Source organism: Opisthorchis viverrini (assembly GCF_000715545.1).
Source record: "Opisthorchis viverrini unplaced genomic scaffold opera_v5_219, whole genome shotgun sequence".
NCBI classification, from domain to species: Eukaryota; Metazoa; Platyhelminthes; class Trematoda; order Opisthorchiida; family Opisthorchiidae; genus Opisthorchis; species Opisthorchis viverrini.
Genome location: NW_008751875.1, coordinates 68,175 through 81,248, shown reverse-complemented (window position 1 = coordinate 81,248; position 13,074 = coordinate 68,175). Strand labels below are relative to the sequence as shown.

Below are 13,074 nucleotides of genomic sequence, written 5' to 3'. Positions count from 1 at the left end.
TGTTAGGATGCGAAATTACTGACCGGAAGGTTCGTGATTTAAACCCGACCTCTGCCTCTCGACTTCCTCTGTCTAGGCTTGAGCACCCTGGCAGTATCCCAGCTCTCGTGCTTCCTTCGGGTGGCATGGCAGCTAGGCACCGAAAGGGTTCTACAGATGAACGATATGCTGACGTTATTTGGTTGGTCTATGCAAAGTAATTTAACCAGAATCTCAGAGGTGATATCATGTTTTGACACGCGTTTTTCACCTCTAAAGTTTTCCTTTTCCTTTGTACTTTTCTGAAACTTCCGAATGGTAGTTTGAATTCGTTGATTGGTTCACGTATCTTGGCAGCTGCACAAACCGTAATTGTACGATAAGTAGTGAAGTTTGTGCGCCGATAATCAAGGCGCGAGCAGCGTTCGAGAAGTTGCAATCAGAGTCGATTTTCACTCAGGCTAAAGGACCTTTTATGCAAGGTAGCTGCAAAGGCTATCTTATTCTCTGGTTGGACAGATACGCTAGCAACCACTCGTCAACCAAAAGTTTGAGGTCAGAAAACACCACATAACGTAGACGAACGTACTACAAAATCGCAACGCCAACCATATGTTCCTTCAAACTACACTGAACCTTGATCAACGTGTCTGAAATGCATTGTCCCTTCCATCAAACAGGAACCTACTTGACGACCAACCTTGTCTACCGTTGGGGGTGGGGCACAGCGATTCGGTTTGGGCACAGATCTATGAATTAAGCCCCCCTCCATACAATCTAACGTTGAACCCGCTCAATCAAAGTTATTTCCAACTACTTTACAACTACTTGCAACTACTTTACATACCTGTTGAAGTCACCGAAGTTGGAGGCACTTTCACGTTCGGTTCTGTCGCTGGCGAGGCTTTAGACTTCCGTTTCTTGGGGCATTTTTGGCGTGTCATTCCTGAAGCTTCCTTTTTACCTTTCTCTGGCGTTGATTTGTTGGATTCAGTTGAAAAGTTCGGAGCACTGTCGGTGGATTCCTGGTTTCCTAATTCCGGTTCATTCCAGACTGAACCTGAAAAGTGAAAACGGGCGTAGACCCAAGGGAACAAAAAGCTATGTACTAAATTTGAAGTCTTGAAAGAAACCACTCATAAGGTTATGGGAAATTCTTTGACAGCCCATGACCGGTTTCGCCCTTCTTGGGACTCATCAGGTAGGCGCAGTCCCCGAGTTTCCGTCAACCTTATGTTCTAGGTGAACCCAAATTGTATGAAATTCGCCAAATACAATTATTTACCTATTGATGTGGATTTAAGGGGAGATTGAATCCCAGCTGAATCTCTCGTTTATGATATTCTTCAACTGAGTATACTACGCATGGGCGCATCAGCCGGTGCGATACTCGAGACATCGAAGTTTAGTCTCTAGTTTGCGAGTGGATACATTTCGTGTCAGAAAGGTCAGATTCCTGAAAGAAACCACTGAATCTCGAAATCTNTACTGAGGCTCTCGGCTCCCCTAGATGTTGACCAGACAGACAACGCCCCCTCAATATGCAGCACTTCACAGCCTTGTATCAAACCCAGACAGAGCGAGTTAGCGTTGATCAAGGTCAGACAACGCCTCCTCAATATGCAGCGCGTCACAGCCTCCTACCAAAGCCAGACCGCGTGCGTCGAAATTCGACCAATTTCGGACAGTGTCCCTCCAATAAGTAGCTTGAGGCTGTTATATTTTCGCACTCACACTCTCGCACTCGCTTGTTCGGAACATAGCTGTTGTGTTCCCTTCTGTGAGTCTTTTTGCGGCACCAGGCACTGGAGCGGGTCAGGAGTCATACAACAGGTTGTCAAATCAGTCATTTGTGTACAACTGGTATTCAACCAGATTTATACGGTTGATGGGAACTCGAAGACTGCGCCTAGCTGATGAGCCTCAAGAACGGCGGAGATGGTAGAGGGTTGTCAAAGTTTTCATCAGTCTCATTTCAAGATATACTGTGATATCTCAAATATCGTGACAACTGAAACATGAGGCTGTCGTTGTGCATGGCACCCAGTTGAAGAATATCATGGACGAAAGATCCCATTAAGTATCACATTGACACCAACTTAACGTATAACTGGGTGCAATTCGCCTATTGTCATTAGTGTTAGCAGCACCACCACGTCAAGGTAGCAACTTCAGGTCGGGGCACAACAACAGAAGCTGCTTCAAACAGTGCAGGGGTCTACGGTAGTTCGAACTACTTAAGTTTCGTTCACAGATGAGGAGAGCAATGATAGGTGAAGACCAGTGGTGAGTTTGTTACGCTGCTTCAAACAGTGCAGGGGTCTACGGTAGTTCGAACTACTTAAGTTTCGTTCACAGATGAGGAGAGCAATGATAGGTGAAGACCAGTGGTGTGTTTGTTACTTCCTGCTTGGAAATGCGTCGACTTGATAGGTGACGCAAACGATATCATACTGCCTCGTCATACACTGTACGACAGTTCATTAAGCATCATGCAGCTCGATGAGAATGCACACCGAAAATTGCAACGGCCCACAGACAGGTACTGAAGCGAACTGTTATCGGTTTGGCATCGATCAAGTTTTGTGTGATGACAGGTGAAATGAAAACATTCTGAGGGAGTAGGGCCGCACGAAACTGGAGCAATCCAAGACAGACGACACACATGAACGCAGAGGCAAGAATTACGCGGAACACAATCGACCCGAGCTTTTCAAGTAGACAACAATTTTCGGAGATAGTCGGTATTGTCAGCACTGCAAGACACGCAGTGGAGAAAACCAACGGAATGACTGAAATGACAAAATCTATATAAGCATTCACAATGTACAACGACAACGGGTGAATAAATTAGACCACATGCTAGTGGTTACATGTAGGTGACAAGTAGCCGATCGATAGGAGAACTCACCAAACAACGGCGTAAGCAAACCGTTAACCCTACAGTCGTCTGCAATAGCATGCAAAGCATGTACCAGGAAAGGACTAGCCAAGGCAGACTTGCCGGCCAACCACTAGATGTCTGCGCATAGTTCGGAGACCGTTGACAGATAGCACAATATGGTGCTACGTTCAGCTGAAGCGCCCTTTCGGCGCCTAACTGTCATGCCACCCGAAGGAAGCACTAGGGCTGCCAAGTGGTCAAAGTCTAGACAGGGTAAGTCGAGAGGCAGAGGTCGGGTTCGACCCACGGACCTTCCAGTCACTAAATTCGCGCTCTAGCCACTGAGCCATCTCGCTAAGTGTATGTACTCAATGGTTCCAGATTTTCTTAATGCAACCTATCGTCTTATCTGCACCAAAGTTCGTAAGTTAAACTCCACTAACTCAAATGAGTTATAGCATTTTCGATCGACTTTGGAATAAAATTACGACGGCTTGCTCAGAAGACGAATCCCGAACCGGTTGTGGGAACTTTTTGTCACGATGACATTTGAACTTACCGCGGAGCGACTGTTTGTGTACCTCCGTTTTTGTCACGATGACACTTGAACTTACCGTGGAGCGACCGTTTGTGTGCCTCCATGACAGAGCCACTGAGCTCCACTAAGGGGTTATCCGTGGGCCTCCATGACAGAGCCACTGAGCTCCACTGAGGGGTTATCCGTGCGACACTCATAGCATCATACCAGGTGAGTTGTTGGTTTTGGGTGTGACCTGAGTATTGGCTACTTGATCGGTGCCAAGCCAAGCACCACTACTTCGCGGTCAGGCTTTTGAACAACAAACTTTGGTTGAGTAACCTAATCGTCTTCCGGTATAGGTTTGGCAGTATCTCAACTCACATACAACTATGAGGTTTACGGATAAAAGTAGCACTGTGGTGACATCAGCTGGGTCGTCTTACTCGCTGGATACAACAGGACGAATGAGTAAAAACTGGACTGCTGATGTCTCTTATCTTCCTTCGTTATTATTTCTTAACCACCGTCCTATTCCACGCCACACTCATTCCTACGTAGATCCTCGCTATAGACAGTTCAGTCGGGCACCTGTGGAATTGACACACCACGTCGCCGCTCACATCTACAGCTCCATGCCCGCTATTCAGGCCCACTCTCCTCTTTTTATTGCAGTCTTTAACGTGAGGGCTCTTAGGCAGAGTGACCAACAAGCTGCTCCTGCGCGTACTCTAGAAACTTTATCGACTGACGTCTACTGCAATCGCGCCGGCGTAGATATAGTCTCAAGTTCTCGAGCCGAAGCTTCATAGACCGACTGTAAACAGGTGCCTCTGTGCTGTCCGACTTTCTACTTCGAAAAAAACTAACACTGGTCGAACTACTGAACATAATTTGTTTATTTATGCACTGACGTTCCACTGAAAGACACATTCTACCGAGAACTGAGCACCCTCTTCTCCATCACAATGAGCTCGGATATAGTCCTAACAGCGGGAGGTTTCAACACACAGATGGGACACTCCAGGTTATCAGAAGCGACCTTTGCGGTATGTTTGGAAGCAAAAGGCAATAGTAATGCTGAACGGCTTTTCGTTGCTGATCCCTAGCTGTTTCTCAGCAGTACTGGGTTTAGATGTAGTGGGCGTTGTTGTGCCATCTTACCGGTCAGTCTTGGGGTCGAATTGATGATGTCGCGGTTCAACCCATGACCGCCGATCGTTCTGGCCTGCGCAAGTCGAACCAGATCAAGCTCTCGTTCGGTGCAGATTTTCATTAAAACTTCCCAGCGAACTCAAAAGTCGAGTCTCCTATTCTTCAGCACATTTGTGAGCCACAAGTTGGAAAGTAGTACCAGAGACTACTAAGCTATGCATTACAAGCGGCCTCCTTGGACGACCTCAACTGGGATGATAGAGTCACGGCCAAACGGTGTTACCGAGCTCGTACACGGATGCCATTGGATCTTAAAAGCTCACAATTACTTATTCATGAGAGGCACTCTAACCCTTCTAGCATGAAGCACAATGCGACTAGATGATCGATTAGACGACAGCTCAAATGTAGCCCGTGTGTGAACAGTGAGGTGTGGTAGAACCAGAGATCTCAAGAAAGGAAATAGGCTAGAGCAGCTGGGAATGCATGGAAGATGTTCCAACCAATCCACAAAACAGGATCTCAAAGACCTTCCGTAGGTGACTTAATCAAAATCGACATTGGAAGTCTAATATACAATAAAGACCAGCGTCTAGATCCAGGTGTGGTATAGTCTTAGCAACAACAACAGATCAGTGGGTCATCTGTGCCTGTAACTACTTTTCATTCGACCCGCTCTGTGTGAGTCGGGGTACGGGAGCTTTTATCCGCTCAGTGGATGAAGTACGGATATACATTTCGGCATTGAGGTGCCATCAGGATACTGGACCAGATGAGTTTACCTAGTGCTGTTCACAGATGGAGAACATTTATGCTCCGCTTCGACCCGGTTGTTCGTACGTATTTGGGAACAAGAACGTGTGGTAGAGAGTTCGGACCAATCGTTAGTCTTACCGTTCTCGAAAAGGGTACACGAAACACACCGCTGCAATCGTAGGGGTATAAATCTCACGCTTGTCAAAACACGGCTACCGGCTTCCTTTAAATTACGGCGGCGATCTCCGGCACGTGAGGTGCAAATTCGAGAGCAACAGGATTTCGACCTGAAAGAGGCTGCATTGGTCACACCCTTATATTAAGCCAAGTGCTTGAGCAGCGCCTCTTATACGGCTGACTAAAAATAGCGGTTTTCATCACCTTTAAAACATCCTTCGACAGATTAGCTCTCCTGAATATTTTTGGCCAGGGGGGGGGTGCCATTAAAACTCGGAACCGTTCTTCGCATCTTTTATTGCCATACCTCCGGTCGGGTTAAGGTGTACAACAGAAGACGAATTGTAATATCCTGACAACCAATGAAGTTAGTCAGGGCTGTCCACTTTTCCTTTCAGTTTTGTCGTCGCCGTCATAACGAAGTGCATACTCCGAGGGAACTTGGATCAAGGTACGGAAATCACGTCCGGAGAGAGAGAGAGAGAGTAATGGAATCGGATTATGCGGACAACATAGCTATGTTCTTTGACGACTATTTGTCCACGCAAAGTACTTTGTAGGTGATCCAATGCTGTGGCATGCGTTTGGAACGCCAAGTGTGAAGTTCTACTTCACGATTTCCCGTCCCCCTGTGTTCCTCTGAAAATTGAGGAACTAGGGTTTGCTGATCGGTTCGTCTAACTTAGCAGCTTGAATAAACCGTGAATACTTCCTCCTTAGCTGCTTAGGCTTACATCGTTTTCAAATATTGCCTGATATATTTATGTGATTGTCTAGCAGACCGCAACGCAACACAGACCGAAATGGACCAACATGGGACCAACCACATTAACAGATGCCAGATAGTTTTTGAAAACTGTATGAACCCAAGCTGATATCTCTTCGATTTCAGACGAAACGTTTAATCATCAAACCAGATGCAAAAAGATGAGTTCCAACATCCGGCGAACTGAAAGCTGCAAGTTGAGGCGGTCAGATCCATCCGTTTAAGATAATTGGACATTACCTCATGAAAAAGTTGGGGTGGAATCATGATAACGTACTCTCTTCAATGCAAACAAAATCGGGAGCGTCATCAACAGCAGAACCTGACATTGCCGAAAGCTGGAATGACTGCCGAACGACCGAGACACGATAGAAGTAGTTTCGCCAAAACAAATCCTCTCGGATTCTGTGTGGGGAGAAAAAATTGTGAATAACTTTGTTTTTTCTTGCAAGCGATGAGAAGGGGTACCACAGTTCAATGCCGTAAGAGGACGAAAAAACATGCATTAACCTGAACTCACATGTTAGGTTACTCACACGAGTTTGTGATATGCCGACGGGATCGAACAAAATGTACAGTCTAACGACGCCATGCAGGACAAACATAATGAGAAACCCAAGTGCTGTTTGGAGAAAACCTAAGACGCATTTGGGTTCGATTCTTGGTTTGTCCACCCGTTGACCGAATCCGACAGTCATTTGAATAACCAGAAGGCGCCGTCTAACCAACCATGGGTTGGAACTGTATGCAAGTATAAAGCAAATGTACGGTGTGCCCCCAAAACTCACGCAAGTGTTTTCACCCTCGTTAAGTCTAAGCAGGTGTGTGTAGAGGAACAGGACACATGTACATCATACATCCACCTGATAAGTCTCAATATGGACACCTCTCGGATACGTTTCTCGGGAACTGGCCACACCTCTACCCAAAAGCCTGAGACGCCTTTCATAAAAAGTGTGAATCTGGCCAGTTAAAATGACGCAGCCGTACATATCTTCAGAATATTGCACTTGGTTCTGCTGCATAGGGCGATAAGTGGCTGCGTCGGCCACTAGTGGAATAACGATTACCTTACTTTGAGGTTGCCTAGCGCTTTCTTTTCCGATAAATAGGGCATTGTTTTGTTTTGTCCGATATCGCAAATGATAAACTGGCATATCGCCCCTTGTTTCTTCACGAGAACCACTGAATTTGATCATAGCCGCGAGACAAACAAACGTTTTGGATCACTATAATCCTTGAAATTGAAACAGAAATTATACTAGGGACATTGAGGTCTAACCAGTAACAATCGCGACCTTCGCGAAACATTCTAACTACCAAGAAGGCCACAAGCTGAACATTCGATCCTTGGGTTGTTGGCGGCTGTGCATAGACAACTCGATATCGTGATCTTTTAGTCGGATTTGGAATGGTCTATTAGCAGGAGGTTTACTTTGGTCAGCAGAATAAATTCCGCACTATTTTCTGTCCTCCTGGTTGCGAAGACCTAACATCTTCGTACGTACCTCGATAAGAAGTTGTCAGACGCCTTCTTAAAACATGGTCTCGTTCAATTGGAATACCCTTTCGGCGACCGACTGACACGCTGCCCGAAGGAAGTACGAGGGCTGATATTCTGTCAGGTCGCCCAAGCCTAGACAGAAGCAATGGAGACGCTAGGGTTGGGTTCGACCTACAAACCTTCAGGCCAGTAAGCTCACATTTCAACCGAGCTCTGAATGTCCCCAAGGCAGGTGCAGAAGATCACAAGAATTGGTCTCCAATTTGAGGAGGTCCGTTTTAACATTGTACGACAAGACGAGCGACCTAAATGAGCTTTGGATAAAAGTCCTTTTATGAAGAAATCTACATTAGGGGCCAAGTGTCATTTATACGATATGGAAAAAGTAGGGCAAAAAAAACTAAACATACCGTTTCGGCACTAAATTGTAGCGCATGCTTTCCAAATTAGGATCCTCTCGTAGTAGAGCCTTAGCCAGTTGTACGTTATCTGCCGAAAACGAATCAGCAATCTGAGCCTCTGCTGGTGGTGCGAGAAGAAAGGTGTTTGGTTGCTTGCTCAGAGCGAGAATGCGCATTTTGAGTTTTTCGATCATCGCTTCATCGGTCAGCCCAGAGACGTCCGGATGCCAAGGAAGAACGGCCGATTGAACATCACCAACATCCGAAGTACGCGCAGCTTCGAATTCTGCTTGGGACCGTTGGAACTCACGTATAAGTGGAACCTTATATGAAACAAGTGGATGTATCCTTCTAGCGAGTCGGGTATGCAGGAAAAGGTATGCATATAGAATTTGACGAGTAACGTCCGCATGAATCCTTCGCATGCTTGGCACAAGAACACGATAACACGTGGCATACGGTCGTCAGTCATATGAGCCTCTCCTATGCAACTGACCTCTTTTTCTTGGCTTCAGACTCCATATTTCCACTGGAGAGCTAAATTACTACCTCGAGGAATTCTCATTACTCTACACTGAATGATTTGCCGCTGGTAGGAACACAGAACGGATGGCCCTGAATCAACACAAGCAAACCCTCACGAAAGCAAGCTTTTCCAAGAATCATTTTGAGGTAGTCAAAAGGCTGCGCTGATTTTTCACCCCGGCCTATTGCATACACACGATGAACGATAATAGGTCTTCATGTGCACAAAAACCAAGCCTCTCACCTAAACAGAGACGCACTTTCGAGGGCGTCTTACCGAAGCAGTGATTACAGCGCGGGGCGTTCCAGTGCTGAGGTGCAGTCAGTCACTTGAAAGAAGCGATATTGAAGTCAAACGCAATGACCATTTCTATTCATACAAGTTGACGAGCTGACTATAATGAATTTAAGACAGGTGCCAGAATAATAAAACATGATACCCGAAAGCTCCTAGCAGATTTCAATGAGAGCAGATCAGTTCATCATGTGCTGACCTGACCTCATTTGGATGACGGATCACCCCATACACACCACGCACGATATCCGGTGTGAGCGAGAATGTGTGCGTGATTGCCTGGGCTGAGTTGACGAGAGAAACAAATCTGGTTTCGGTGACGAACTTGAGAGTTAGACTACCACTGTAATATGGAAAAAATAGAGAAGGATAAACGAACAAATGGGTCCCGATGTACCAGTTAACATGAACTTGAGTAGTCTCTCCATACCTCCCCTACCTGCTTCATCGGGACAGACTGGCCCCTTGCAGCCGAGTGGATCAGAATTGAGTCACTACCCCCCGGAACGGTCCCCCAAGAAAACCCTAACAACCGGTCGCCGTTCGTTCAGAATTTTGAGCAAGAGGATCAAGGTGGGGTACCTCAACATAACCCCCTTCCTCGGCCTGGGCAGCCGGGAAGTATCATTTGCCGCGCAGTTTTGTGTCCACCGATGTCCCTATCCAACCTCTTGTCACTACCCCCCGGAACGGTCCCCCAAGAAAACCCTAACAACCGCTGCGTCGCCGTTCAGAATTTTGAGCAAGAGGATCAAGGTGGGGTACCTCAACATAACCCCCTTCCTCGGCCTGGGCAGCCGGGAAGTATCATTTGCCGCGCAGTTTTGTGTCCACCGATGTCCCTATCCAACCTCTTCCCACCACACAAACAAACGTCACTCGGTGACTTGACTGTCAATTACCTGACCGAGGGTATTATGCTCCTCACTGCCTATTAACAACAAACAAAGTAACACCTAAATCCATGAAATCCTATCTATATAGGAGCTTTCAACCTCCGTGCTCTGTCAAACTGGCAAACAGCCAATGCTCGCTGAAACCCTATACTCCCTTAAAATTGATGTACGCTGTGTCTCCGAAACATGCATACAAGACCCAAGCGTGGTTATGTATCTCAGAACGCCGAGGACGAATCCAGGCCTTTCATATTCTACACTCTGCGTGTGCCCGGGGATCCAGAAGCAATGACCCGTGGAATATATGGTGTAGGAGTTGCACTCAGCCCCAGAATGTAACGCACATTTCTGGATTGGATCTCAGTTAACAGTCGTGTTCGCGCTGTTCGACTATCTAGCTCAATCAAGCTCGATGCCTCTCGCCACAAAAAGCGGTGCCTGTTTGTAGTGTTGGCAGACTCCCAAACGGACCACAGTTCTGACGCTGAAAAAAGATACTTTATATCGAGAGTTATCCGGGCTAGTTCGCCATGCAAGAAGCACTGATATTGTGATACTTGCAGGTGATATGAGTGCAAAGGCCGGTCGTCTGAGCTCCTTGGAATCACATTTGAGCGGTCGATGCTCGCCGCACAGACAACGGAGAGGGACTCCTCCAACTGTGTGCTGATCATCAACTGTTTCTGGCAAGTACAAAATTTCAGCACACGCGTTCGCATCCAGTAACCTGGCGGCCAAGTGCAAATCAACCATGGGCCCAGTTGGATCAAGTGTTCATTAACCACCGATGGAGAGCTACAGTTCAAGACTGCCATTCCTTCTGGAGCACACAACTTGATTCCGATCACGCCATGGTACGTGCACGCCTGACGGTCTGTTTTTCCTCAGGCCCTCGCAAGTCAGCAAGTAGCATGCCAAGCCACCCTCTTCGATAAACTACCAGAGCACAATCTGAGCTTTCCTAACAACTCTCCACGGTACTGTACTGGTAATGAGCATATTGACGAAGGGTGGCGAAATGTTAAAGAAGCTATGTCTGTCCGACTTCTTCGATTCGACCACAAGACCACTGGATGTCGTCGCTATTGATATCCATGACTAAAACCATGAAATCCATACCAATAGACGAGTAGGATGGCGCACGCAAATCTCTCGAACGCTAAATAGTGAGAAGCCTAAAGAAAGACCGAGAGCTCCGGTGGTAGTCAAAAGCTCGGAAGATTAAGAAGGCTTCTTCTACAAGAAACAGCCATGCCCTATACCAACTGATACGGTTGGCTGGCCCTAGGAAAGCAGCGGTCAGTTAAACGATGGGTGAAAAAAATTGGCACATTAATTCACTCGCAAAAATGTCGACTGAAAAGATGGACAGAACACTTCGAAAGTGCATACGGGCCAATGAAATGTAAATCTTAATTGCTCGTTGGAAGAAGAATTAGAGTATCAAACATCGGTACTGAAACGCCACCAGTCGCGGATGGTCTGCATCCAGTCCTCTTCAACGAAGGCGGAGGAACCCTGGCGAAACATCTGACAAACCTTATTCGTGCTATATGGAACGAAGAGAATGTGCCTCCAGAATGGCGTATGTCGACAGTTTTTCCTATCTTCCGAAAGGGGTACGCGGGTGCTGTGTGACAACAACCATGGCATCAGTCTGGTAACTGTGGCATTGAAGGTCCTCTTCGGTCTTATTCTTGGACGGTTAACTGAACACAGGGAGAGACAGAGCTGCGGAAACCAACCTGGGGTCCGTCTTGTAGGTGGGTGCATCGATCACATTTTCACCCTCCGACAGATTCTGGAACAGCAACATTGCTTCCAGCAATAAAAAAAAATCGTTCAGCTGTAGCAACCTTCAGGTGTCCAACTGCCACGCCAACCGAAGGAAGCACGAGGGCTAGATGCTGCCAAGTTGCGCAAGCCTAGACAGGGGAAGCCGAGATGCAGAGGTCGGGTTCGAACTACAGATCTTCCGACCAGTGAATTCATGCTCTAACCCATAAGCTAGCTCGCATCTTTCAGCATCTAACAACAGTTGTGTTCCTTGATCTGAAAATCGGTTTAGACTCTGTGGACCGTCTACGGAGCAGAGGTGTACCTCGTAAGTTCTTGGCCCCCTTAACGTGCTGGACGCCAACTCCCGCAGAAGTGTGAAGGCATACGGGAAACTCGAGCTTGAGTTCACCGCATCAAGTGGTGTCATGCAAGACTGTCCTCTTTCACCTTTCCTCTTCAAATTCGTCATCGATACGATAATGGAAGACTCATTATCAGCCTCCAATGCCTGTGGGGTCAAAGTGCTCCCGGGGCGTCTGCTCACAGATATCGAGTAGGCAGTCAACATAGTTCTTCTGGGATCTAATGCGGTGGTAATGAAAACAATACTGAATAACTTAAATAATCCTGCCTCACGATTTAGCATGCGATTCACAGTGGCAAAGTGTAAAGCGCTACCACAAGACTGGGTAGCCTCAAACCATAGTCTCACGCTTGTGGAACCGACTGAGTCAGTAGACAAATGTGTTTACCTAGGCAGTTGTATCAGTCCTGATGGTCTCGCGAAAGATGACATTTCAATCCGGATTGGGAAGGCTAGAACAGCATTCGTGAACCTGCGTCACCTGTGGCGTAGACGTGACATCAGCTTATCCATCAAGGATCGAGTTTACAACGATGTGGTGCGCTCCATATTATTATACGGATCAGAAACCTGGCCGCTGCGCACTGAGGACGTCACGAAGAGACTAGACCTTACCGTGGTGTGACAGTTTGCGCACCTCAGCGATTCATTGAGCTATACTGGAGAGTGTCCCGCGACACTCACAGAGTCTCTCACACCAGGTTGGTCAATGGTTAGAGGTCTGACTAACACAGTTTCCTGGCCCTCCAGGTTGGGGGTTGGAACATGTGCCGACTTGTTCCGTAGAAATGGTAATGCATTTGCATTACCCACCAAACACCGCTGCCTTGCGGTTAGGCTTTTGAGCCAAAGGCTTTGGTTGAGGACCCTAATCGTCCTCCTGTCTAGGCGTGAGCGCCCTGGCAGTATCCCAGCCCACGTACAACCATGAATAGCACATACACAAATAAACTCATGCCAAATCGGCCGTCGCGTGGTGCCATCAGCCGGGTCACCTTACTTGCTGCATACAGCAGGGCGGGTAAGCGAAAACAGGCTACTGCTGACGCCTCCCTTCTTTCTCCTTCACATACTTT

At 47.2% G+C, this 13,074-nt stretch overlaps 1 protein-coding gene across 1 annotated transcript in view; it reads right to left on the bottom strand.

The window, feature by feature from the left end:
* Window positions 1-13,074, bottom strand: part of T265_08431 (hypothetical protein) — a gene marked incomplete at both ends in the record, with an annotated part of 22,036 nt that overhangs the window by 2,690 nt on the left and 6,272 nt on the right. Inside the window, 3 exons of the mRNA XM_009174232.1 lie at window positions 827-1,039; window positions 6,512-6,639; window positions 8,149-8,462. Of these exons, the coding sequence (XP_009172496.1) occupies window positions 827-1,039; window positions 6,512-6,639; window positions 8,149-8,462 (655 nt within the window). The remainder of the gene's footprint in view (window positions 1-826; window positions 1,040-6,511; window positions 6,640-8,148; window positions 8,463-13,074) is intronic.